The 27,704-nt window shown below is 51.3% G+C and overlaps 1 protein-coding gene across 2 annotated transcripts in view; it reads left to right on the forward strand.

The window, feature by feature from the left end:
* Positions 1-27,704, forward strand: part of GLI2 (GLI family zinc finger 2) — a 261,304-nt gene that overhangs the window by 181,331 nt on the left and 52,269 nt on the right. For both annotated transcript variants that reach the window (XM_069574446.1, XM_069574447.1), the window contains one exon: positions 14,924-15,029. In XM_069574446.1, coding sequence (XP_069430547.1) covers positions 14,924-15,029 — 106 coding nt within the window. The remainder of the gene's footprint in view (positions 1-14,923; positions 15,030-27,704) is intronic.

The raw sequence follows: 27,704 nt of genomic DNA on the forward strand, positions 1-27,704 counted from the left end.
ACACCTAGGTCTCCCTCATTGCAGGCAGATTCTTAACCTGCAAGAATACTGGAGTAGGTACCCTATCCCTTCTCCAGTGGGTCAGGAAGAATCTAACCGGGGAATCTAACCGGGGTCTCCTGCATTGCAGGTGGATTCTTTACCAACTGAACTATCAGGGAAGCCCCAAGATAAAACAGTAGCTTAATTATTTGTGTGTTGAAAGGACAATATTTTTGATATACTGGGTCAAGGAAATTGTATATGAAAATTAGTACCTGTTTCTTTTTAGTTTGTTTTTTTTTTTTTAATGCGGCTACTAGAAAATTTAAAGTAATATATGTGGCCTGCATCACATGTTTGTGAGGCCAGGCTGTCCTTGACGGGAGGAACACTGGAGGAGATTCATTTGAGGACGATTAAAGGAAAAAAGGCATCTTTGAGTAGCATATAGTCATCTGTGCTGCACTGACAAGAGCCTCCCAGAAGGGATCCTTAAGAGTCCTGCTTCAGTGAAGGAATGGAAAGCATTTGTGATGAGCCGTCCATGGCAGGAAAATGAGTATGTGCCGCCCGTGGAGGTTGGAAGTGCTTGGTGGCTGTTCTCATAGCAGATTCCGCTGCCTGGTTTGGAATCTCACTGACTGGCTTTGGTGGGCTCTGCCTTGGAACATGCTGTGGAGTTGGGGGTCTTTGCCAGCCTGGGGAAGCAATCACCGGTGCGTGGTGGGAACAGGATGCTGTGGCCTCCTTGAGACCCAAAGCCTTCTTGGTGCTCTCGGGAGGTGGGAGGCAGGTCCGTAGCACAGACAGGGGTGCACCTTTTGCTGGATCTCTGCAAGAAAGGCCAGATGCTGGTGAGGGGAGCAGAGTGACAGGCGACACTTTCGGGACCCAGGGGGACAGGCAGAGGAGTGGCACAGGCGTCCTCCTGAAGGGCCTCAATGCCCCTGTGACAAGTGGGCTTTGGGGTCAGCGACAGGACAGCAGTGAAGCTGCTGGCTAGTGGGGCTGCTCGTGCAAGCTGGCAGGTGAGTCAAGGCCATGTCTGAGCAGGTAAACCTGTGCGGTGCAGGGCCCACACTGGGGTGTGTGCATCCATCCCAGGCCACCCCACCCAGCTCAGCCTCTGGAGCCTCTGGAAGGAGGACGGGAAGAGGTCAGGCTCTTCTCCAGGCCCCTGAGCTGAGTTTGTGCTTTCGGCAAGGCCCCTCAGAGGGCTGCAGGGGGCACCTTTAGAGCCACAGTCCCCTGGGCCTCAAGTCTATTGTAGATTTTGCGGTCCTGCATACAGTTTTCTATGGGAGAGATTCTGTGGCCAAGACAATTTTCAAAATTAATCAGGCTTGACCTCCCAGGTTTCTTTTGGTCCTAAGAATCTGTAACGTGGGACTCCGCTGGTCTACCCTGATCGGCAGGCCACTTATCGCTTTCCTAAGACAGCAGGGATTTCCCCAGGACCTCCCTGGAGCTCCTCGCTAGTCTCCCAATCCTCACTTCAGGGGCAGGAGGTCAATGGAGATGACTAGGCTGGCACTACTGGGGCCCCACTGTGTGCCCAGCTGGCATAGACTCTGACATGTTAGCTGATCTCTGCTTCACATCCGCCTCTGACCTGGGTCCTAACACCACCCCCACTTTACAAATGAGAAAACCAGGGCATGGGAAGGTTAAGTGCATCAGTGGTGGGGATGGGCTGTGTCAGCACGTCAGCTGCAGCCTCAGTGCTGTTCACCACGATCCTGAGGCCTCTGGCCCAGGTCCCATCTGCCTCCCGTGGACTCATCTTCCCACCACCCTCTGTAGGTGTCTCAATCAGCGCAAGCTGTGTAACAAGAACACCAGAGATGGATGGAGAGCTCAAACAGCAACATTAACTGCTCACAGTTCTGGAGCCTGGGAAGTCAGAGATCAAGACACCAGCAGATTCAGCGTCTGGTGACATCCTAGTGCCTGATTTATAAACTGCCTGTTCCCACTGTGTCCTTATATTTGGAAGGGGACAAGGGGCTCCCTGGGTCTCTCTTATAAGAGCACTAATCCCATCATGCAGGCTCCACCCCCATCACCTCATCACTTCTCCAAAGGCCCACCTCCAAATACCATCATCTCAGGTGTTAGGACTTCCACATAAGAATTTGGGGACAACGTAAATATTCAGTCTGTGGAGGAGAGGAGCAGGCCCCCGGACTGCCCAGGTGCCCATGCAGGGGGGCCAAGTGGCACTCCCATCTGGACTCGCATCTGGCCACTCCCTGTTGGTGTCTGTTCCAGCTGTGGACCTCATACTCCTCTCTGCCTGCCTGCCTGCCCACCTACCCTCAGACCAGCATCAGGGCACTGCCCTCATGGAGTGGCTTATACTGGCCCCAGCCCAGCTATTTTGTCTTATTTTGTCTAGCAAAGCCTTCTTGGAAAGGCCAGGGTGTGGTGGTGAGGTGGGCCCAGCCACGGCCCTCGTCTTGCCAGGCCCTGTGTGGGGGCAGGTCTGACTGTGCCAGTGGCCTGGGCCTCAGCCCCCAGGCACACGCCAACTTGTAGTGCTGGAATTTCCTGTCTGATTTTCATTTTCCCCCTCTATTTTCCCCCTTGAATGAGACAAAAACGCTTTTTAATTGCATGCTCTGGAGTGCCAGTCAGGATATTATTGATCTTATTAAGTGCTTCCTGTGGGGCAGTGCCCAGCCATGGGGAGGGGCTCTGGAAGCAGCCTGTCCCCCCGGTTATTATTGGGAGTCACAGTGCTATTTGCATCAGGTCAGGCCACTGAGAAGGAGGCTTTCCTGGCTGTGCTGGCAAGGGCTTCTTCCCAGCCCTGGTACTTCAACCCATTACTTGGTTCCTGCTGGGAGAGGCCTTGGCCATCTGAGTCCTTGTGTCTGAAGAGTTAGCCTTTGAAACTGTCCAGGTTTGAAAGTGGACTGAACCCACCCCAGCACAGGGAGGTGTGCACAAGGGCCATCCGCGTGGTTTCTCCAGCCCCGCTTGCGTCTTTGTTCTTGTACTTGGAAGAGCACAGACTCTGGGCCGCATTCCTCATGATCCTCTGGCCATTTGAAGTCTGTGTTCAGGACCCCTGGTAAATGGGACAGCTTGGTGGTCCCCTGGATTCAAATGACACAGCCAGGGCGGTCTCTCCTCAATCATGGAGTTTCTCCAGCTGCGAATGTTCTCCTGCCAGAAGAATGCATAGTAGGTAGAAATATGAGAAGTAATCTTACTGGCACTTACTGGTGCCAGAGGGAACTCTGGGAAACAGCAGGAAAAAGGGTGATCCAGGCAATTGTTTTCTGAGTGTGGTCCTTGGCAAGCTTGGTCAGTACCACCTGGGCACTTTTTGTAAATGCAGGGTCTCAGGCCTACCCAGGCCCATGGAAGCCGAGACTCCAGGGAAGAGGCCCAGCCAGGGTTTTTAAAAAGCCTGCAGGTAATTCTTGGGTCTGAGAAGCACTGATGTGAGCACCTAGTAGGTGTTGCATTGTGAATCCCTGAGCAGGCCCCAGGCTTTCCTCAGCCTGGATATACCGGAGGGGCCACGTGGTTTGGACCAGCACCCACATGCACACAGCTCTGTGCCAGGATGCAAGCAAGTCCTCTGGACTCTGTCCCCGCTGCCTCCCAGCCCGAAGGACCTATCATCCTCTAACTTCTGTCCAGCTCTCCCACTCCTGGTTCCTTGAGGACCCAGCTCCAAGACCACCTTCTCCAGGGTCCTGGCTGCTCTGGGTCCCACGGAAATCTCGCTTCCTCGACTCTGAGGCGTTCTGGCAGCTATGCCCATGGACCCCATTGAATCCCACAGGGTCAGAGTCTCCAGCTTTGCGGACAGCCTCCGCTGAGGTGCCCAGTGCATGACCTGTGGGCAGGAATACTGCTCCTCACTCTCTGGGCCTCCAGACCCTCGAACAGGACTTCCCTATTTGGACAGAATAGGGAAGCTTTAGGTGGGCTGTCAATGTGACTTCCATTCTTCAGGCTGTGATGGGCCAGAGTTGAGAGCTCCATGCTGTGATCCCCAGACAGTTAAGGAGCTGGACCTCGTGGGGCCTGCAGCCTGTGCAGGTCAAGGCAATGCTAGAGGGGTCACGTGTCTGAACTGCATCATGTCCCTAGGTCAGACCTGCATGCTGAGGAAGGGGGCATCCCGTGTCTTTTTTGCAACTGGCACCTTCATTCCTGGTATCTTCTGGAAAGGCGTGGGTCTGGGGTCTCCACAGAGATGGGAGGGGTTGTGGGATTCGAGACAAGCCCAGCTTCAATGGCTGAAATGTCGAACTTAGGTGCTCAGGCCACCAGCCGGTGTCCAGCAGCCTCTTGAGGGCTGGTGCACCTTCTGGGTTCATTGGGGCACAAAATATAAAGGCACCAATGGCCATCCCATCCCTATCAGTCCTTTTCCTTTTGCCAAGTGTCCTCACGTTCTCGTTCCCTGAAGAGTTAAACAGTTTAATTGATCAAGTTGGGCATTCGAGGTGAAATGGAGAATAGTGATTTTCTTCTCTTTTGAGAGTCCTCCCCAAAGATTCATTTGTTCATCGATCCCTCCTTGCTTCCTGGAAGGGAGAGCAGGGTTTGATGTCAGGAAGTTGGATCATAAAAGGCATCCATCCTCTGAGCTGCTGCCCTCCAACACACGGGACGGCTCAGTCATGTCCGACTCTTTTGCAACCCCATGGACTGTAGCCCACTAGGCTGCTTCATCCATGGGGTTTTCCAGACAAGAATACTGGAGTGGGTTGCCGTTTCCTTCTCCAGAGGATCTTCCTGACCCAAGGATCGAACCTGGGTCTCCTGGATTGCAGGCAGACTCTTTACCTTCTGAGCCACCAGGAAATCGAGGAAGGGATGGGTACAACACTTTCATCAAAAGCCGCCATTTGAACAGAATTCACAATGATGTTTATTGGAAGTCTCAGGCCACCTGCAGATCCCCTCCTGTATTTGTTTTGTCTTGGGAGACACATCACAGATTCTAGGGCAGGAACAGTGGGGACCGCTAGAGTTGGAACAGCCAGCCTTAGCTTCCTGCAGTGAGTTGTGTGGGAATGGGGGTGACTTCAGCAGGATTAAAATCATAGATTTTATCTTCCCACAGTGCCCTAAAGCCCATGACCCATCATTTCCACCTGTCCCCACTGTGTAAAGCAGCAGTTCCTGATGAGGGCACATTCGGTGGTAGGTGGTACATCTGAGATCAGTGAGATGCATCTTGGGGTCCCGTATGCCATAAATTGGAGAAAAGGTCCCCACATGACTCTGGTTCACCTCTCCTGAGATGCACGTGAGCGGGGAGGGGGCTGCCAGTTACTGAGTTCCTGCTCTGTGCAGATGCATGTGGTCATTGGCTACACAAGCTGGGTGTGTGCCATCACGTTTTACAGATGAAGACTAAAGCTCACAGCCCTTGTCACTTGTTGTTCAGTCACTAAGTCGTGTCTGATTCTTTGCGACCCCTTGGACTGCAGCATGACAGACTCCTGTCTTCCGCTGTCTCCAATGGTTTGCTCAAATTCATTTCAAAAAAGCATTGAAAAACAGTTGGTGGTACTATCTAACCATCTCATCCTCTGTTGTCCCCTTCTCCTTATGCCTTTAATCTTTCCCGGCATCAGGGTCTTTCCCAATGAGTCAACTCTTCGAGGCAGGTGGCCAAAGTATTGGAGCTTCAGCATTGCTCCCTCCAATGAATAGTCAGGCTTGATTTCCTTTAGGATTAAGTGGTTTAATCTCCTTGTTGTCCAGGAGACTCTCAAGAGTCTTCTCCAGCACCACAGTTTGAAAGTATCAAGTCTTTGGCGCTCAGCTTTCTTTATGGTCCAACTCTCATATCCAGATATGACTACTGGAAAAACCATAGCTTTGATTACTTTTGTCGGCCAAGTAATGTCTCTGCTTTTTAATATGCTATCTAGCTTTGTTATAGCCTTCCTTCCAAGGAGCAAGCATCTTTTAATTTCCTGGCTGCAGTCACTGTCCACAGTGATTTTGGAGCCCAAGAAAATAAACTGTCACTTTTTTCCCCTCTATTTGCCATGAAGTGATGGGACTGGATACCATGATTGTAGTTTTTTGAATGTTGAGTTTTAAGGCAGCTTTTTGCCTCTCCTCTTTCACCCTCATCAAGAGCCTCTTTAGTTCCTCTTTACTTTCTGCCGTTAGCATGGTATCATCTGCATAACTAAACTAGCTGATATTTCTCCCAGCAGTCTTGATTCCATCTTGTGCTTCATCCAGCCTGGCATTTGGCATGATGTACTCTGCATTTAAGTTAAATAAACAGGGTGACGATATACAGCCTGTTGTACTCCTTTCCCAATTTTGAGCCAGTCAGTTGTTCCACATAAGGTTCTATCTGTTGCTTCTTGAGCCACATACACAGGTTTCTTCGGACTGGTAAGGTGGTCTGGTATTCCCATCTCTTTAATAATTTTCCACAGTTTGTTGTGATCCATACAGTCAAAGGCTTTCATGTGGTCAATAAAGCAGAAATAGATGTTTTTCTGGAATTCCTTCGCTTTTTCCACGATCCAACAAATGTTGGCAATTTGATCTCTGGTTTATCTGCCTTTTCTAAATTCAGCTTATACATCTGGAGTTTCTCAGGAAGTACAGGTGAAGCCTAGCTTGACGGGTTTTTTTTTAACTTTAAACTTTTTGTTTTGTATTGTGGTATAGCCGATTAACAATGCTGTTGTGCAAAAATTGTCTTAATGACCCTGATAACTACAGGGGTGTGGTCACTCACCTAGAGTCAGCCATTACGGAGTGTGAACTCAAGGGGATCTTAAGAAACATCACTATGAACAAAGCTTGTGGAGGCGATGGAATTCCAGCTGAGCTATTTAAAATCTTAAAAGATGTCACTTGCTAGCAAATGACAAAACTGGGGTTCACACCAAGCTCTGTCTGGGGCCCATATGATTCCTGTTCCTACCCTGAGCTCCTCAGACCACAGGAACAGGTTACCCCTTAGGACTCTGATTTGACTGGTGCACGACTCAGGGATGAGGCAGACGTCAGCTGAGCTGTCGAGTTCACTATGCTTGGCTTCAAGCCTCCTCATCTGCCATTTTTTTCTCCTCCACACTAGCCCCTTCCTTCTCCAAAGATGCAGGTGTCACTTGCTGCCTGGCTCCTTCCATGATGGGGAAGTGACCTGGTAAGTCATCTGTGAATTTTCACATTAGTGTGAATTTATGACTTTCCCATGATTTGTTTACTTTTAAGAAGAGTGAAATAATTGCCCTGGATGTTTTTTAAGATGCAAGGAATTATAAAGGAAAGAAACATGATCTATTGGTCATGAATGGGGAATCCCAGGCAGAAATAGTGGGGCCCCCTTTCCTGGTCTCCAGAGCCATGCCTCCATCTCAGCTTCTTAGAGACTGCTGGATCCCAACAGAGTCCCCCTGACACGGCCCCAGCACTGGCCTTCTGCACAGTCACCCTAGAGCATGGTCAGCCTCCTGAGAGGGATGGGATCAAGCCCTGTCCTGGCCACTCTGAGATCATGTCCCTCCTGCCCAGTCCCACAGGCCGAGCTGAGATGTGTTTGTGCCTCATTGTAACTCAGCCCTGTGTCAGGCCAGGACGAAACCTCCTTCCAGAGGCTGCTGTCTGCACCCTTCCTCAGTAAGTGCCAGGGCTAGACAGCTCTTCTCGCAGAAGCCCCTTTCTTCCCTGGTCCCAGGCCTCGAGCCCATGTGATCTGAGCTCATTCCTTGCTGCAGTCTTGATGGGAATGACCATGTAACTGGACAGCATGCTGATCTCTAGGAATTAGACTGCCTAGAGAGCTGGGGTGTCCCCAGCACGCCTGGTCTCTCCTGGGAGATGGCTGCTTCCCCCTGGATGGCCCCTCCTACTATGTCTCTGAGCCCAATCCTCGGGGCAGCGCCTCCCCATTGTAGCAACACATGACTTCATCCAGGGAGAATTCCTCCAGCTGCTGACCTGGCTGCCTGGTCATGTTTCCATGACCGTTTTCCTGATTCTTTGTCTGAATCCTCTGCTGACACCCCACCCCCACCGTCCCATCCTCTTAGGCAGTAACCCACCAGAGTCATTAGTAACGGGCATTAACTGGAGCTGGGCTTCCAGGGGAAGGTCTCCTTGGCCCTTTCCGGGCCCTGCTCACTCACAAAGCCAGATCTTTATACCAAGGACACTGCTGACACAAACGTGCCCTCACCCCTGGGACCACCAGCCAAGGAGCAGTTAGTGTTTAAATCTTAGTGCAAAAAAAAATTGCTGGGGTTTAAAAAAAAATCATCACGCCACCATCATCGGTTTCTCAAACTGTTGCTCTTTCTATGTAGGATCAAAAACAAATGTGCATTTTTTTTTCAGAGGGGGCAGGGCAATCCATAGAAATTTTCCATCTTAAGAGTTTCTTCCTCAGAAACTTGAAAAGAGAGCCATTTCTTTGAAATGGCATATGGTGTGTGTATGTGTGTGTGTGTGTTCCCTGCTCATGCCAGAAGGACATGATTTAGTTTGAATTTTTTTTTTTAGCTTAAAAAAAGAGCTCACAATGAAAACAATGTGTGGATGGGTCCCATTCAATATGTTTCTGGAAGACTGCCTTGTTCTTTGCGCTTTCATAAGTCCCTTGGATGCTGCTGACGGCCTCTGGATGGCGTGCTTTCTCGCAGAAGGTCCAAAGTGGGGCTCCCTCCTCCTCTGCCTGACAGAGGGGCCCTGGGCACAGCATTCCCGTCTGAATGTTTCCATCAGGGGCATGGGGCCAGCAGTGGTCCATGCTGGTCTATGAGGTTCCTGAGTCCTCAGATGAGCCAGGGTCAAGCTTTATCCTCAGTTTATGTGCACAGCAAAGCTGATCCCAGAGGCAAATGTATAGGTGGGCTCAGGTGCCAGGACCCAGGACTGAGGGCTGAGGGGATTCAGCAGGGCCACTAGGTCAGTGAGTTGTACACAGAGGACCATAAAGATGAAAGATGCAGGGGCAGAGCCTGCACTCAGCACGCACCCTCCCCGCCCCTCCCGCCGCCGGTATCCCCCTGAAGCCGCCCCTCCCCCACCCATATCCCTCCTGAAGCCTTGGTGAGTCACCAGCTGGGACGAGCATGGCTCTTCCCTGGGGGGCACAGGTAACCCTTCACACAGCAGGATTGTTCCTGTAGGAAGGAGCTTGGAGTTCATCAATCCCCACTGTGCAGAAGGATAACATGAGACCCAGAACTGGGGACTTAATGCTCCCAGCGTCCCAGGGCTGCCTAGTGGCAGAATCAATCTGGGGTTCCTGGCCGATGCATGCCCAGCCACATGTGGCCTGGCTGTATCACGTGGCCTTCTGAAAGATTTTGTCAGAGCACATGACTCCCTGCTCAGTACCCCAGGAAATCTAAATCTGCCAGAAAAGAACCCCCAAGTCCTTTCCAGGGCCCATCCAGGCTTATAGGACCTCTTCTGTCTCTCCCAGCTCTATCCCTCTGCTCCAGCCCAGGTGGCCAGGTGCTGAGACCAACAAGCTCTTCTCCCCACCCGCCACCCACCTGCCAGGCCTTTGCAATGGCCATCCCCCTTGCCAGGCCAACCCTCTTCCCTGAGGCCCTGACTTCCTCCCTCATGTCATCCGAGGCCCTTGTGTTCCCCTACCCAGATGAGTTTCCTTCTTAGCTTCACCACCCCTGGCGTTATGTCATCAGTGTGTGTCTGGTTTGCTCTCTGACTGTCTCCTCTCCCAGGAAGCTCTACAGCTTTGTGGTGGCAGCAGTGTAGGTGGCTTGGTGATGCATACCTCCCAGACCTGGAACCAGGCTTTGACAGAGCCAACCCTTGATACAAGCTGGATGAGTGAATGAATGAATGGCTGTTGCTATGGTGACGGCTGCCCAGAAGTAGCCCCTTGATATGAATGGCCTGGGTGGTTCTCCAAGGGTGGGCAGAGGGGCCCGGACAGCAGGTCCCAGGTTGGACTTCTTGCTCTCTGCTGGCTTATGGGAGGCCTGCTGCCCATCCTGGGAGCTGCTGGATCATAAGTGTGTGCTCAGAGGCCCTATGGCTCATGGTTGGCTTTGTGCTGAGGTCTCCGGGAAAGTACATGGGGCTGAGTGGGGAGATTCAGTGAAACCAGCAGTCAAACTAGTTGGTCTCCTAGAGTGGAGACACACCACTCTGAGCCTTGATGTTTTTTCCTGAAAAATGGGGATAAGGATAGGGTTGATGGTAAAACTAAGCAAGACACTGTAAGCAAAGCTGCATGAGGCTGCTGATGTCACTAAGAATGAGCATCTGGGCCCATTCTCTCCTGACCCTGGTGGGGCCTGCCATGCTCAGCAGCTGGCTGACCCAACACCTTCCCCACCCTTACTAGAGGAACTTCTGACATGCATTCCCAGGCTTGTCCTGAGGATCCCAAGGGGGTGAGGCTGTGGGTGCAGAGGTGTGGCCAGAGCCCCTGCTGCCTGCTACTTCCATGGGTGTCAGCTGCCCGGGGGGCAGCAGGGCTGGGGAAGTTCTCGCCTGGTGGCCCTGACTTGAGAACGAGGAAGCTGCTTTCCCGGTAACCTCCACAGCCTGCACACCAGGACCTGGCAGAAAGGAGGGAGCAGCCCCAGCCGCAGCAAGACCTGTGGGTGGCTGTCTCTCATGCCTCTGCTGGGAAGCCCCAGGCCCCTCCTCTCCACCTGGTGCACGCATGCATGCGCACACACGGAGCCTGGTTTTGTGCAGCTGGGTCACCTTGGTGCCACCTCCGTTTCATATTTGCCTGGTCAGCTACCATGAGCACTTCATTCCTGGAGTTTTCACAGCTCTATAGACCTGGTGAAGTTGAATGAATCCTGAGAAGAGCACTGCTAGCTGGTGAAGTGGAGGGGAAGGTCTGGGCTCTCCTGGCATCAGGGAATCCCCTTCAACCTTGGCAGGTGCAAGATCCAGGGGAAAGGAGCACCCCAAGGTACTGGGAGGTTGGTCAGTGAAAAGAATAGGAATTCTGGGACAAATACAGCCTGGGCGTTCAGTGAAGACCCAGGAACTGATGTTTGCAAAGCACTGAGAGCAGGGCCCGCAGAGAAGGCAATGGCACCCCACTCCAGTACTCTTGCCTGGAGAATCCCATGGATGGAGGAGCCTGGTAGGCTGAAGTCCATGGGGTCGCTAGGAGTCGGACACGGCTGAGTGACTTCACTTTCACTTTTCACTTTCATGCATGGGAGAAGGAAATGGCAACCCACTCCAGTGTTCTTGCCTGGAGAATCCCAGGGACGGGGGAGCCCGGTGGGCTGCCGTCTATGGGGTCGCACAGAGTCGGACACGACTGAAGTGACTTAGCAGCAGCAGAGAGCAGGGCCCGGGACTGTGAGCATTTGTTAAATATGACACATCAACAAGGTGGGGACAGAAAGACCCCGGGATCACTCTTGGACCCAGAGACTGCCTCCGAGTGTTCGTTGGAATTGGGCAGAGGGAAAAGCCCATGCCCAGCTCTCCCGGGCCTTGGATTCCCCTCCTGGCTCTATCATCTTTCACCTCAATAACTTGGAGCTGGAATCGGCCTTGGTCTCTGTTTCCTTATCTATGAAATGGGCACAGTGACGCCTACCCTGGCTGTCTTGGGGAGCCTTTTGAATATGCAGGGAAACAGTCAGAAATAGACAAAGACAAACGTGTTTATTTTATTAAATACTATTATCTGATCTGCCTGGCTGCGTTTTAAGAAAATTTTAAAAACATCGTAAAGGCCCTTTCCTGCAGGTTTGGAAAGGTAAACACTGCTTCTCTGCCGACTCCCCTGGGGTTCAGAGAAGCCCACTTTGCCTGCCTGGCTGTAAGCAGGCCGGCACCAGCCTTCTGCCCTTCCGCCCTCCCCAGGCTCTGCAGTAAGCAGAGGAAGGCTTGTCGTACACCCCAGGGTCAGTAAATGGTGTAGTCATGGTTTGATTGCCTTTGTTCTTGGAGCTCTCATGGCAAGAATACTGGAGCGGTTTGCATTCCCTCCTCCAGTGGACCATGTTTTGTCAGAACTCTCTGCTGTGACCTGTCATACAATGCATGCCTCATAGCTTCATTGGGTTTCACAAATCCCTTTGCCATGACAAGACTGTGGTCCATGAAGAGGAATATTCATTGCAACCCTGAATATTCATTGGAAGGGCTGATGCTGAAGCTGAAGCTTCAATACTTTGACCACCTGATACAAAGTGCCGTCTCACTGGCAAAGATCCTAATGCTGGGAAAGATGGAAGGCGAAAGAAGGGACAGCAGAAGATGAGATGGTTAGGTAACATCACCGACTCAGTAGACTTGAACTTGTGCAAACCTCGGGAGATAGTGGAGGACAGAGAAACCTGGCGTACTGCAGTCCACGGGGTCACAAAGAGGCAGACGTGGCTTGGCAACTGAACAACAACCACATGGTTTGATTATGGGCTGTGGAGCTCCGAACGTTAGTGATGATTGTCGTCATCAATAGTAACAGACAGGGCGCTTTTCTGTGCACTGGCATCTCTCAGCAGGAGCATTTTATCTTCATGGCAGCACACGGTGGTTACTGTTACTTGTCTTTGGCTTGGACATAGAGAGATGCAGAGAGGTAACGGAGTTTGCCCTAAACCAGGAGTTGGTGAGCAGCAGCTGGTCTCCGGGTTTCTGACTCCCAGAGGCTGTCTGGTCCTCCTGTCACTGTTTACAGAGTCACAGCTGTATGCCCAACCTCACCTCCTCAGAGGACATGGGTGTGATGGGAGAAGAGGTTGGTCGTTTCCGCAGTCACCAGCCCTGAAAGGGAGCGCCCAGCCACAGGGATGGCGCAGGGTGCCGGCATCATGTTCCCATCATGAGCCCAAGATTTGTGGAGTCTGGGTTTGGCAAACTGATTCAGTCAGGGTGAGAGGATTTGCTTTCTTTATCCCCAGTCCCCTTGGAGGGTGTCAGGACTGTAGAATTAGGAAGACACAATTGAATACAGAAAAGTTAAGGTTAAATGTCAGGAGAAAAGTTTACTCTTCTTAAGAATTCATAAGCGATGACCCCAAGTGTCCATCAGCAAATGAAAGCATAATCCAGATGTGGTGGTAGATCTATGCAGTGACTGCTGCTGCTGCTGCTAAGTCACTTCAGTCGTGTCCGACCCTGTGCAACCCCAGAGACGGCAGCCGACCAGGCTCCCCCGTCCCTGGGATTCTCCAGGCAAGAACACTGGAGTGGGTTGCCATTTCCCCAGCCTCAAAAAAGGAAGTTGTCCCACTCAGCCTAAGAATGAAATCATGCCATTTGCAACAACATGGATGGACCTAGACACTGTTATACTAAGTGAAGTGAATTAGAGAAAGACAAATACCAGATGATATCATTTGTATGTAGAATCTAAAAAAATTAATACAAATGAACCTATTTACAAAACAGAAATAGACTTATAGAAGTAGAGAATAGATTTGTGGTTGCCGAGGGGGAGAGAAGTAGGGGAAGGATAGATTGGGAGTTTGACATGACCAGGTGCAAACTAGTATATAGGGAATGGATAAACAACAAGGTCCTACTGTACAGTATAGGGAACTGTATTCCATACCCTGTGGTAAACCTTCATGGGAAAGAATATGAAAAAGTGTACATATGTATAACTGAGTCACTTTGGTGTACAGCAGAAATGAACACAATTTCAAGTCAACTCTACCTTAGTAAAATATATTTTTAAAAAAAAGAAAATTTGGGCACATGCCACCGTGGATGAACCTTGGGGACATTATGCAAAGTGAAGTCAACCAATCACAAGATAAGAGACGCTGTGATTCTGCTCATAGGAGGTCCCTAGAGGAGAATGGTGATTACCTGGGGGAGGGGGAGCTGGTGTTTATGGGGAGAAAGTTTCAGTCCGAGACGATGGAAAGAATTCTGGTGATGCATGGTGGAGGCACACTCAATTGTATGCTTATAGATGGTTAACATGGTAAATTTTCTGTTACCTGTATTTTACCACAATCAGAAAAGATTTCGTGGTGTTTCCAGTACTAGGATCCACTTGGACAAAACCCATAGCATTATTTGTGTGTCTTTATTACCTCAAGTCTGACAATCAGCTGACCTGTGCACATGGAAAACAAACCCACCTGACTTCTTTAAACTCTTGGGTAATTTAGACTCAACACTCATCCTCTTTGGCCCATGGCTCTCAGCCCGAGTGAGAGCTGACTAAGAAATCTTAGCCCTTTCCCAGTCTCACTACTTTTTAAAGAGCCTTGTTTTCTTAAGGCCTATAATTATGTTTGCCTCCAGGGTACCCAGGAATTTTCTTTTTTTAATAAGCAAAGAGCATCCTACAATTATCATGATGATTTGTGGAGGGCAGGCCAAGGGCAGACAGGAGGCTGACGCACTCTGGAAGCTGGGTCTCACGTGTTGGCATTGGCATCCCGGGGGCCGGAGCCCTTGGGGTCTATAATTAATATTAAGAGGTGGAGAATTAACAGACCCACAGAGGTGTCCACTGTGGCTGCCAACGGGACGGGGCGGGCAGCTCAGTGGGATTAGCCTGACGGAGGCTGGCCGCAGCCGGTAGCGGTCCTGCCTCCGCAGCCCGTTCTAGGTAAACACCTCCGCCTGGGTGACTGAGAGCCCGGATGCAGTGACCTGGGGCTGCCGGAGCCACATCCAGCCAAGGCCGGGATGCGCAGAAGCCTGTCGGCGCCGTCAGCCCTGATTTGCGGCCAAGTCTGTCATCTCCCTGAGTTCAAAGAGCGCTTAGCTGCTTGTCTTTGTCAAGAGCGCGGTTGGGGATCTTTTATGTGAAAGATGTAGGGTTCTCGGGCTGACTTTGATTATTTATTCATCCCCCTTCGTGGGTGTGTGATAGCTGGGCACCCCGGAGCCCCCCTGTCCTGACCGTTCTTGCTCTGAAATTCATCGAGCTTTAAAGCCCTTTGAAAATTGCTTTTCGAGGGAGGGGAAAAGTTTCTGAAGTCCTGTTTCTCTCTCCCCTCCACAGTGCCGCCGCATCTCCTGCCACCGTTCCACGCCCCCTTCCCGCTTGACATGCGACACCAGGAGGGACGGTACCATTACGAGCCTCACTCTGTCCCCGGCGTGCACGGGTAAGTTCCACCCGCCGCCCCGCCTTAGTCTCTCTGCTCCCCAGTGGACTTTCTCCACCTGTGTCACCTGGGCAAGCACTGACCCCGTGTGAAGGGGGGCTGTCGTGTGAACCCCAGCTCTCCTCTGGTTTCCTGAGACGGAAGTGCACCCACCTCCCACATCACGGCTTCCAACGTTGCAAGAAGGCCCCTTGTGTCCATCAGCATCCTGAGACTCTTCCCCATCTAGACAGCGGGGACATTCTGCAGGCCAAAGTCCCCATATTAAACCGTGACTCTGGATAGATGTTGTTCCAACATAATCATTCAGAGCACCCCCCACCCTTTCACGCCCTCAAGTATCCCAGTTCAGACAGTGAATTATAGAGTCTCCCTACTGATAAGGACAAGTTCAAAGTTATACTTTGGGGCCTCTCCTGCTCCCTGCTTTGAGACCACCACCACCCACTGCCACCCCCCACCCCTTGCCAGTGAAGGAGCTCATCCCCTGTGTCTCTCTCTTTATTCTTGCTTCAGTCCCTCTTCACTCCCACCCTCAGCTCAGAGCCCATAGCCGAGGTCTCTTTTCTTGGTTTTAATGACTCCAAGACCTGAGCCCTTGCTACCATGTCCCTTTTGCTTCCAGAAAAGAGACTAAATCCTCTGCCCCATGTCCTGTATCTCTGCTGTGCCTCTTGACCAGACATCTCCCATTCCATGCCAAGCTGCCATTTATGGTTCCAGCCCCCATGTACCTGGGTCTCAGCCCCTGCTGCCCAGCTGCCTGGAATGGCCCCTCAGGAGCCACCTTCTCTGGGAAGCCCACCCTGAGTGGGGGCCCTCCCCTGATTTCCCCTACCCTGTAACACTGGAATGAGCTGTTTTTACACTGCCTCCAGCAGACTCTGGGCTTTGCTCTGATTACTGCCTTGACGACGGCTGACATGTGTGTAATAAGTTCACAATCAATGTTTGCTGAGCAGAGAACCCCCTCCACACATCCCACCTGCTGAAGACATTCCCTGCCACCTCTCCCAGCTCCCGCTGGAATAAAGTCCGTCAAAACTTGCTGAGCCCTCTCTGTTTTCAAAACTCTATGCCCAAGCAGGGGACAGGTGGCTCCTACACCACTGCTCATTCCGGACAGAGCAAATCTGGGACTTCTGTTTGCTTTTTAAAGATGTTTTGTACTCTGGAATAATCTCGGATATTTAAAAATAAGTTGCAAAAATGTACAAAGATTTCCTGTATATCCTCACCCTATTCCTCAGACATTCCTGTCTTACATAACCAAAGACTGGTTCAGTGTTATTAACTAACTCATAAATCTTGGCTAACTTTCATCAGTTGCCTGTGGATATCCTTTTCTCCTCTGTTCAGGATTCAGCCCTTACGTTTAGTTGTCATAACTCATTAGTCATCTTTACCCCAGGACATGGCTCAGTCTCTTCTGCCTTTCATGAGCTTGACACATTTTTTCTCTTTTTCCATTATGGCTTATCAATTGAATACAGTTCCCTGTGTTATACAGTAGGACCTTGTCGTGTGTCCATCTGTATGTAATAGTTTGCATCTGCTAATCCCAGACTTCCAGGCCTTCCCTCTCCATCCTCCCTCTCTGTTCTCTATAACTGAGCCTGTGTCTGTGTCATAGAAATGTAATATTTTAGATCCTTCATATAAGCAATATCATGCTGTTTGTCTTTCTCTGTCTTTCGTCACTTTGTATGATAATCTCTAGGCTCATCCATGTTGCTGCAGATGGCATTATCCCATTCTTTTTTATGACTGAGATATATACCATTGTGTATATGTAACACATCTTTATCCATTCACTTGCCATTTAGGTTACTTCCACGTCTTGGCTATTGTGAACAGCACTGCTACGAACATAGGAGTGCATGTATCTTTTTATATTTGAATTTTGTCTAGGTATGTACCCAGGACATACATACCCTGGATTGCTAGATCAGGTGTCAACTCTGTTTTCAGTTTTTTGAGCAGCCTCCACTACTGTTCTTCATAGTGGCTGCACCAGTTTACATATGACCTTGACACTTGAAGGGGAAAGGCCACTTAATGTATAGAATGTGCTCAATTTGTGTTTGCCTAGTGCTGCCTCCTGATGAATTCAGATGGTACATTGCGGGGATACCACCGTGGAAGTGGTGCTCTCCCATCCTAGAACATCATGTCCAGGGTTCATGATGTCCGTACTTCTCATCCCTGGAAATCCTAACTTTGATTATTTGCTAACAATGAGGTGTGCTGGGTTTCTCCACTTTAAAGCTGCTGCTGCTGCTGCTAAGTCACTTCAGTCGTGTCCGACTCTGCGACCCCATAGATGGCAGCCCACCTGGCTCCACCGTCCCTGGGATTCTCCAGGCAAGAACACTGGAGTGGGTTGCCATTTCCTTCTTTAAAGCCAGTCCCTGTCTCTTGTGTAATATGTAAATTCCTATTTCTCATAATATTTTCAGCCACTCACTCAAACATCCGTTTATGATTCTTGCCAAAAACAGTAACTACTATTATTTGCCAAATGGTGGTTTTCTATTTCTGTGATTCTTTCCACATTTATCGGTTAGAATTCCACTGTAAGGAAGACCTGTCTCTTCTCCCCCATTTCTCTACTCATTTGATCACTTTTTATATCAAATCAATGTGTGGATATTTGTGTTCTTCCAAGAGTTCTTCTCTGTTGCTATCACTATTCATTTTGTTGTTCAAATTGTTCCAGGTTTGCCCATTGGGAGTCCCTTCAGGTTGTCCCCTTTGACATGTTTGGATCTTTGCATTTTACCTCAGTGCCTGCAGCTGGTGCTTGCTTGACTAGGACCTGCCATGGGCAGGCTTGTATCCCCCTGGTGGGTGGTGGGGCCATTTCAGCCCTTTGCCCACAGCTCAGGCGACTTCTGGAAGGTGTGTCCTATTAGAGCTGGTGGATCACTGCAGAGTGGCTCAGCTGGTGGCAGCTAAGAATCCTCTGAGTATCAGGGGAGCTGAATCCCTTTTCAGGAGGGGGTTGAAATGGCTGCTTTTCTGTTCTTGGAAACTGTCCAGCTGACTCCGTGACACAGATCCTGGGCTTGGCAGGCCTACAATGAAGTGCTCCCGGCAAGGGGTCCCCTGCTGGTCAGAGACCAGGGAAAGGCTGAGAGCTCCCTTGGGGGAGCGTGCAGGCAGGCATACATGTGCCACTGTGCCAGGGAACATCCAGGCACCCATGGCCCCACATACCTAGGGACAATGACAGAGATGTAAGAACACCTCACTATTAACAACTGCCATTTCTCAAAGTAACTCTGACCTTTGGACAAGCTCTGCCTATAAACACTTCACGTGTTCATCTTACTTAATCCTCTCAACCCTATAAGGTGTGCGTCTCGTGTCAGCCCCATTTTACAGATGAAGGAACGGAGGCAGCACAGAGTGGTTAAGTAATTCATCATTAGGGCCCTGCCCCCCAACTTAGCGAGTGAAAGAGTTAGAAGCCTAATTACGGCCCTCGGTCCAGAACCCGGCTTCTCCCTTGGGAGCATGTGTATGACCACAGGTCCCTTGCATGTGTCCACACAATTCCTTCTTGGAAGCTCATATAACCTTCTAGTAGGACACTGCCCCCGAATTCAGTGGTTCCCCAAACCTCTGGACCAGCAGCATAAGCCTGCTAGGAATGCAGAGTCTCAGGCCTGGGCCCAGACCTGCTGAGTCCGAGGCTCTAGGGTGGGCCCACCATTTGTGTTTAACACACATTATAGGTTTGAGATGCTCTGTCTGCAGGCAGGAACTTGTCACTGAATCAGGGAGCACTTTGTACTGTTAGTCCCTGGCTTAATGGAGAGCTGTGGTTGAGAGGTGGTCCCTGAGCCTTCTCCAGACTTTGTCGTCCCCTAGGTCAGGGCTAGACACAGGTCATGTCCCCTTTCTGGGCCTGCTTCTCTCCTGGCCAGTAAGGAGAAGTAAGTCTTCTGGGCCTAAAATCAAGGTGTTAGCAGGGCTGGTTTCCTTCTGGAGCCTTGCAGCTCCAGGAGAGGATCCATTTCCTTGAGTTTTCTAGCTTCTGGAGGCTGCCTGCATGCCCATGATCCCTGCCTCTCACCACATTGCCTTTATGTCCCCTGCTGTTTTTCTCACATTGCCGCCTTTCTCATCTGCAGTAGTTTTCTTCCTCTGCCTCCCTTAAAAGGATGCCAGTGATGCTTTTAGTGTGAAATCCAGGATCATCTTCCGGTCTCAGGAACCTTAACTCAAATACATCTGCAACACCCCTTTTCCCACAGAAGGTGGCATTCATGGGTTCCAAGGATTAGGACACAGACATCTCTGGGTGTCACCATTCAACTCATTTGTGATCACAAAGTTTCAGTGGTGAAGCCTGGCATCACCCAGTAGAAGACAGTAAAGGGTGTCAGTCATTTGTGCAGGGCCTACTGGGGCCAGGCTCTGTACTGGAGCCTGGTTGGGCTGTGTTAGTTGAGCTTCCTGATTGCCTGTGAAACGAGGTTATAATTTGCATCCTATGGATGTAGACCCTGAGGTTCAGAGAGGTGCACTGATTTTCACATGTCATCCGTGCAAGATGGGCGGGCCTGCTTGCTTCCCCTCAAGGGTTGAGGAGCCCACCTGCCCCCCAAAGCCCACCTCGTGCTAGGGTGGGCTCCCAGTGGCTCCACACTATCCTGGTTCCTTCCCCCCAGGCCACTGGAGAAATACAGCAAGTGTTCAGGGCTAGCCTTGGGCCCTGGGAAGCCCACCCCTTCATCCCCCGAGGTGGGTGCCCCAGGTGGGAAACAAGATAAAGCCTAGAAGAGAAAATGGGCCCCCTGGCTGTGACTTCTGTGACCAGTGTGGTCAGATCCTGGTGGAGCACTCCATCCACCAAGCCCGTGCTGCAGCCATGCCTCCTCACCGTTGCCAAGTGTATCTAATTACAGAAACATTGTGCGGCAGATGAGATGCAGTCATCACCTGTCTCGCCTTCAGAGCCTCTGCAGCTGCTGGCACCCAAGGCCGCTGCCCACTGGCTCTCCTGGTCATGGTGGGTGTGGCTCCAGGAGGAGCACCCCACCACTGGCCCCTCAGCCTGCTACCTGGGCTTGAACCCCAGGACTGAACGCACCAGCTTTGGGAGGTAACCATCTAATCAATCTGAATGGATAAACCCCAGTTTTCTCATCTAAATAAGTGCACGATAATAGTACCCATCCCATTTACTGAGTTATTTGAAAAATTAAATGGCGTAAGACAAATAGCGTATTTGGAACAGTGTGGAAACTTGCTGTGGATGCACTGTGATCACTGTTGTTGTTTCTGGTGGCCTATTAGAGAGGGGTTCATTGTGGCAGAGGTAGGCCATGGCACGACCTTGGAAGGGGACGCTGTCTTGGGGCTGTACCATGGGGAGGTGGGAAATGGGGCTGAAGAGGTACGGCTGGGGATGGAGGGAGGAGGGGTCTTCTCCCACCACCCGCCACCCTCCCCAGTCGAGGAATTTGGACTTTCTCCTTTTGGCGACCAGGAGCAGCAGGGAGTGGTCTGCTTCATTTTCAGGGTAATTGTAGGAGCTGCTAGAGGATGGGCAGAAGAAGTGGGAGACCACAGGAAGGAGATGGGCTGTAGCAATCACTGTGGTCAGACAGAGGAGGAGACTGGCCAGGGTTGGCTGCACACTTCCCCAAGCAGGCAGCTACTCATGGGAGGAGCAGGCAGTGGTTCTAGAGTGTGAAACCCACCCAGTACCACCCAGCTGGACAGCTTCCTTATAGATAGTCGTCCCACCACCCAGCTCTCTCCAGACCCACCTTCCAGTCCCCTGGAGGTGCAAACCCACCACATCCTTGCACAGTTTATGAAAGCTTAGGTAGTTCCTGAAGAGTAAATGGTCAGGACTGCTGATGCCGCACCCGTCACTTGTGTAAACCACGGGTGATGGGGAGACGGATAGGAAGATGTGTTTGCTGGTCAGGTGTGGTTCTTCTGTGACACCCCCACCCCACCATGGGCACGGGCTCTTGAGTCTCCGAGAGTCCATTCTCAAGGGCAGGAGAGAAGGTCCTGTCGCCTCTCCATCACCAGGTGACTACTAGCAGGGAACAGGAGCTCTGTGGATCTCCTCCACCCCTGCCCCTTGGAACTAGGCTCAGCAGGTCATGTAGAGAACCAAGGTTGAGGTGGGGCACAGTGGGGCCCTCAGCTGGAGCCCCCACCTTCTCGCTGTGCATGGGAGTGGAGACTGCTTTGGGCCCAGATCCACACACATGCTTGCAGGAAGGGCAGAAGCTCATATTCCTGGTGCAGGAGGCTGGGTGGATTCTCAACTCGCCACGCTGTTTGTAGGGTCCTTGCCATCCCAGTCCTGCCCTAGGGCTTCATAGAGGACCAGTTCCAGCTGCTTGCAGCCCAGAAGGGCTAGAGAAACTAGCTCATGGAGCAGTTCTCAAACCTGGCTGTAAATCTGAACTAGGATGTGTCTTAAAGATGCACATTCCTAGGCAGTGACCCCAGAGCGGTCGTCCAGAGTCATAGAGGTAGCAAGCACTTAGGCCTTTTCCCTCCATGCTAACAACTCTGCGATATGGGTGTTAAATATGCCGTGCTTCCTTTTCATCACCTCCTCACAGAAGCCCACAAGATGCCCTGAATCTCTTCTTATTCTCAGCCTGCAGAAGGAGATGTACATACGGGGACAAGAGAGGGAGGGGAGGAAAGGGGACAGACGTAGCATCTCAACCGTAGGGAGGACAGTCGCCTCTGTTCCCCACTCATCGGGCTGCAAAATGACCTCTGACATCCATGACCCCAGTACCTGCCTGGACTCCGGACCACCACTAATTGCTCCCCTGCATCAGCTGATCCTGAGCTGTGATTGGTGCACAATACTCCAGCAGTCACAGCCCAGGCCACCCTGCACAGAGAAGGAGCAGGGGGTAGGGTGGGGTTGTTGCTAGAGACAGGTGGCTCTGGGGCTTAGCCATCAGTTCATGGAAAGCCCACACGCTGACCCAGATCCTTTCAGGAAAGAACAGGAATACCAGCTGGTGGGTGTGAGGGCTTCCACCTTCCACCATCCTCTGGGTACTCTGTCACGTGTGCCAGTTGCCCAGCACCCCCCTAAGAGCCACTCAGGGTGTCTGAACCCTACCTCATCCTGGTGACTGCACGTGAATACAAACAGTCATCCCCACTTCTCTTAAGAAAGGAGTTTCTTGGCTGTTGCTGGCTGAGCTCATGAACTGTCAGGGCTGGGTGGATCTGAAGACGGCGTTTTCCAAAGTCAGTGTTCCACCAAGATGGCACGCTCACAGCTTGATAAACACACAGCTGGCCTGGCTCGCAGCTGACCTGCGTTGTCCTGGGCCTCTGACAGCTCTGTTCTCAGCCAGCCACCGAGGGGAGCAGAAAGACAAGTGGGAATTTTCTTGATTCTTGGCCCACACGCCAGGTTCACATTCAGAAGGGAACAGGCTCTATTTGTGTTTCGGGAAGAGCATTCTCTGCCCTCTGCAACCATGCATGCTTCTGCTGAGTGCGATGGGACAGAGGAAGAGACTTCTGAAGGGCATGCCTTCCTGGCTCCTGGGTCAATTTGCGGAGGGGGCCCAGGGTTGCCCCCCCAGGGAAGGGCCTTGTCTTCCTCCATGTCAGTCGACACTGCCCTTCCTTCTGCAGGGAGTGCTCCTTAAAAGCCGCAAGGCTGACCACTTCTTCAGAGGAACTGCCCAGCACGTGAGCGTGGAACCTGGAAAACCCCCAGGACAAGGCAGTTTGTAGGGCAGCTCCCCCTCCTTCCATGGCTGGCTGAGAGTTGAGTGACAGGTCGGTGTGGAACCTTGCCTCCCGGGGATGGGTGTGGTCCTTAAAGAGCCCTCGAGGCAGCTCCTTTCCTCTCTCTGGGCGGCAGGATGCTGAACGCAGACTAACTGAGACGCAGTCACAGCAGCTTATGTCTAGCCCTCTGGATTATGTCATCTACGTAGCTCAGTCAGTACAGTATCTGCCTGCAATGCAACAGTCCTGGGTTTGATTCCTGGGCCGAGAAGATTCCCCTGGAGAAGGAAATGGCAACCTATTCCAGTGTTCTAGCCATGGACAGAGGAGCCTGGCAGAGCTACAGTCCATGGGGTCGCGAGAGTCAGACATGACTTAGCGACTAAAGCATCACAAACCCTCATCAGTACCACTTGAGCATCTTCACACCTGCTGAATATATGGGGAAAACTGAGGCATGACAATGTTGGCTGCTGTCCCCAGGGACATTCTCCTAGTATGTAGCACACCAGGGACTGGAACCTGGACAGTTTGACTCTAGAGGGCTCCTCTTTGCCCCAACCCCTCTGTGGAAGTCCCTCACGCTTAGAGAGCTTCAGATCTCCAGCTCCAGGAACGTGCTCAGCAGCATGGGACAGACAGCTCATCTATAATGGAATCTGCCTATAAAAGTTTAATGAGGAGCGTGTCTGATAAGGCAGCCTGCTCTTTGATCTTTGCTGAATGCCGGCCCTCGCAGAGGACTTGTTGCCTGACTCTGGGCTTTGCGGAGAGCCGTGTGGTCAGCTGAGGGCAGGAGGGGCCCCAAGAGTGAAGCAAATCTTGATGTACAGAAATGAGGTGGGTCTGCAGCAGGGGAGGGTGTGCAGAGTTGGCATGGGGAGGAGTTCCCCCAGGGAAAAGGTCCTGGCGGGTGGAGAGGCGATCTTTCTCATTTCTCTCCTGACTCACTGGGCCCCCATCGTCTTGGGCTGTTCCCATCCTACACTCCCAAGGTGTAGGCAGTACAGCATGAGACCAGAGTTCAAATCCTATACCATCTATGTACCCTTTACATCCTTGGGCTGGCTGTGTAACCTCTAGAGGCTTGGTTTCCCCATCTCTAAAACAGAGATAAAACAATCCCCTTCATGGGGTGCTTGTGAGAATTAGGTGAGTGAGTAGTGTAAAACACAGAGAACAGGTCCTGGGACCTGGTGGTTGCTGGATAATGGCTTACTCTTTTCACTCTGCTGTTGACACCAGAAGGAAAACCATGTTTTCTTCTAGGCACTCTGCTGGATGCTGGGCAGATTATATTCTGTCCAGTCCTCTCAAATGCCCTGTGAGTTGCACGATAATTCTTCCCCATTCACAGAACAGAAAATTTGAAGTTTCCAGAATTTAAGGGCCTCCCAAGGTCACTCAGCCAGAAAATGAGATCTAACCCTCAGCCTGAGATCTTCTTTCTGCTGTGATTATTCTCAGGGAGGAAGGGGCATCTCATTGTAGGTCTTAGGGCTATAGTGTGTTATCTGTGCTATAATCAATCCAAAGGAATTAATCACTAACAGTAAAATCTCAGGTTGTTGGTGGACAGATTGGCCTTTGACCTGGGGGCCACTGCTTGTGACCATGTCGTTCACTCTGGGTGGAAGCTGCTGCCAGTGCCCAGAATGCATCCATTTATTGAGCTTAGTTCTTTCTTGCTTAATTCTTTCTTTCTCTCTGTGTCCCAAGTGTGGTCACTCAGGTCACTCCTGCCTGCCTTAGTCCAAATCTGTTGAGGGATTTTGTGAGCAGTGAACTGCCCCTGAGTCCTGTTGCAGCTGCTCTCCAAGCCTTCATTACTGCAGCCAGCATTGCTGCATCAATGATGTGCTCCAGGACCCATGGAGAAGTGTATCTGGCACTGTGGGAGCCCGTTCTTTCATCTTCCCCTTCCGGGAGCTGCACTCCTGACATGTGGACTTAACCTGTCCTGCCCAAGCAGAGAGGCTTTTAGTTGTTGCTTCCCTCAGTGGGGAATTTCTCAGCACCCGTTCATTTGATGACACTCACCTACTGCCTTCAATGTGCTAGCCTTGCACCGGGCACGAGGGATGCGGCCCAAGGAGATGCAGTCTTGGTACCCACAGATGGCTCCTGGCCTGGGAGGGGGAGGCAGGGCAGTTACAGGGTGATGTGCTTGGGCGGGGTGTTGGGGGAAGCGGGGAACCCAGAGCACCGGGAAGCCAGGAGTGGGAAGCACTTATCAGCAGGAAGGCACAGAGGCTTGTCTCTGCCCGCATGACTCCTGGCCCCAGCCTGCCGGGGTGTGGGGGGAGCTCCACAGCCTTTCTGGAGCTGCCCTTGTCCTGATGAGGGGGCTTGACTCCCAGGCCCTTTTCAAAGCACATACTAATGCATTCGGAAGCTTGGTAAAAATTGGCAGCACACCCACCGCCAAGAAGACAAGATGTCTTATCTAAACTATTTGGGATTATCCATTTAGTTTTGACAGGCAGCCAGGAAAGGAAATTCCACACACCCCTTTGGCTGGCCCAGGCCAGAGTCGAAGAATTCTCACTGGAGAGGAGATCCCCTCTATACAGCCCACCCTCCACCTTGGCCTTTTCTCCTTGCTAAACCCAAACTCTAGGGAAGCCTAACAAAGCCCCTCTCCCAACCCTGAGACCGAGTGTCTCACTCCCACCCATAGCTCCCCTTCCAGCCCCCTGCATTTGCCCTGTGATGGGACCATCCCCGTAAAGCCATGACTTTCTGGGAGGTTCTACTCAGCTGTGCTCAACCAAGGGTGACTTGTCTTACAAGCAGGATCCACATACCCAGAGCTGTCCCACACCTCAGCGCCTTGTGCTGTGCTTAGCTGCTCAGTCGTGTCCGACTCTTTGTGACCCCATAGACTGCAGCCCACCAGGCTAGTCTGTCCATAGGGATTCTCCAGGCAAGAATACTGGAGTGGGTTGCTATGCCCTCCTCCAGGGGATCTTTCCAACCCAGGGATCAAACCCAGGTCTCCCACATTGCAGGCAGATTGTTTACTGACTGAGCTATCACGGAAGCCCAAGAATACTAGAGTGGGTGGCCTATCCCTTCTCCAGGGGATCTTCCTGACCCAGGAATTGAACCCAGGTCTCCAGCATTGTGGGCAGATTCTTTACCAGCTGAGCCACAAGGGAAGCCTGAGAATACTAGAGTGGGTAGCCTATCCCTTCTCCAGGGGATCTTCCCAACCCAGGAATTGAACCAGGGTCTCCTGCTTTGCAGGCGGATTCTTGATCAGCTGAGCTACCAGGGTAGCCCCCAGGTACCTTGTAGGGGGGGAGCTAATCCAGTTGCCTCCCAAAACACATGAATGGAATCCATCACCTCCCGTCCCCCACCCAGCTCAGCCTGCACAAATCAACAAGTGATCAGTTTGCTAGGGAAAAAAGCCTCCTTGATACTCCCCTCTTGTTTTTTCTGCTTTGAGGGTTTGGATGTTTGAAAACTCTGATAACCTTCTCATCCTTCTGCTCTGACGAAAAGAAAATGTGATAAAGGGTGAGTGATTGAATTAAGCCCGGTTGTTTGCGTGGCTAGGTCTTAACCAAATCCATCTGTATGGCCTCCTTTGTAGGCACAATTTTATAACCTAATTTCCCTACCCAAACATCGGTGTTTACTTAGCAAGAAATCTGCTCTTTGTCAGCTGAACACAGTGATTTCTTTATTATGGGTCTGCCCTGCGTAGGGAGTGACAGCTGAGAGCTGGCGTTCAGCTAGGTCTGGTGGAGCATATGGGTCTCTACAGGGTGAGCAGAATGTCTGAAGGATTACGTGTATACACAGATGTCTGTCTGTCACAGAGCAGGGTTAGGGTTAGGGTTAGGCTTAGCTGAGGCTGGCTAGGAGGGGACCTGGCAGCAGACAGATGGAGTGGCCAAGATGAGCCCACCTAGTGACCCTGAAGACGACCACTGGACCTTTCAGCAGCCTCACAGATTCTCCACGACAGCCCTGTGGTCTCTCCACTCCCCAACGCAAAACTTCCATCCACTCAGCCAGCTTCTACCCAGCCACCTTTTTAAAAATTTGGTCTTATTACTTTGAAGACATACAGGAAAATAGCAGAAGCATGGTTATGATGTAAAGAGTGACAATACCCATTGGTTCCCTGCCCTGCGCAAGGATGGGGGATGTGCTGGCATCCTTGGGACGCTGAGTGCCCCTCCAGGGTCCTCCTTGGAGCTCCCTGTCTCTTGGAGTTATCACCTTCCTGCATCTGTAACAGTTCTACATGGTGTCTGCTGTTGTTGAGTCGCAGCTGACTCTGCAACCCCATGGACTGCAGCATGCCATGCTCCTGTGTCATTCCATATCTCCCGACGTTTGCTCAAATTCATGTCCATTGAGACCTGGTGTCTGACTCTCCTAATAATACACTGTTTGGTTTTGCTCTGTGTGCTTTATATAAATAGAATTGTTGCAGACGGATTCTTGGGAAACCTGATTTCACAGGCTACAGAATGTTCCAGAGAGTCATCCCACTGATGAGTGTGCTCTTAATTTGTGAATTCTCACTGCTCTGAAGCAGTCTGGCCTGACAGGCACCTGAGATGCATCTGTGCTTTTGCTATCTTGAACATCACTGCAGTGAACGCTCTAGCACTGATCTCTGGGGCTCGAGTACTGCCCGTTCTTCAGAATAAATGTGTGTCTGAGAGTGAAATTGCCAAGTCACAGGGTATTCACGTGTTAACCCTCCTAGATGTTGCCAGACTTTTTGTCGAGCCACTCCCACCAGTGAGGGTCAAGGACTCAGCCTGTTCCACATCCTTGTTCCCAGGGTGATGTCATCCACATTTTAATTTTTGCCAAAACGGCATCTCCTATGATTTGATTTTTCCATTCCTTTGTTGCTAACGAAGTTGAATACATCCTTTCATATGTTCATTTGCCAAT

The sequence above is a fragment of the Ovis canadensis genome, chromosome 2 (genome assembly GCF_042477335.2).
Source record: "Ovis canadensis isolate MfBH-ARS-UI-01 breed Bighorn chromosome 2, ARS-UI_OviCan_v2, whole genome shotgun sequence".
NCBI lineage: Eukaryota > Metazoa > Chordata > Mammalia > Artiodactyla > Bovidae > Ovis > Ovis canadensis.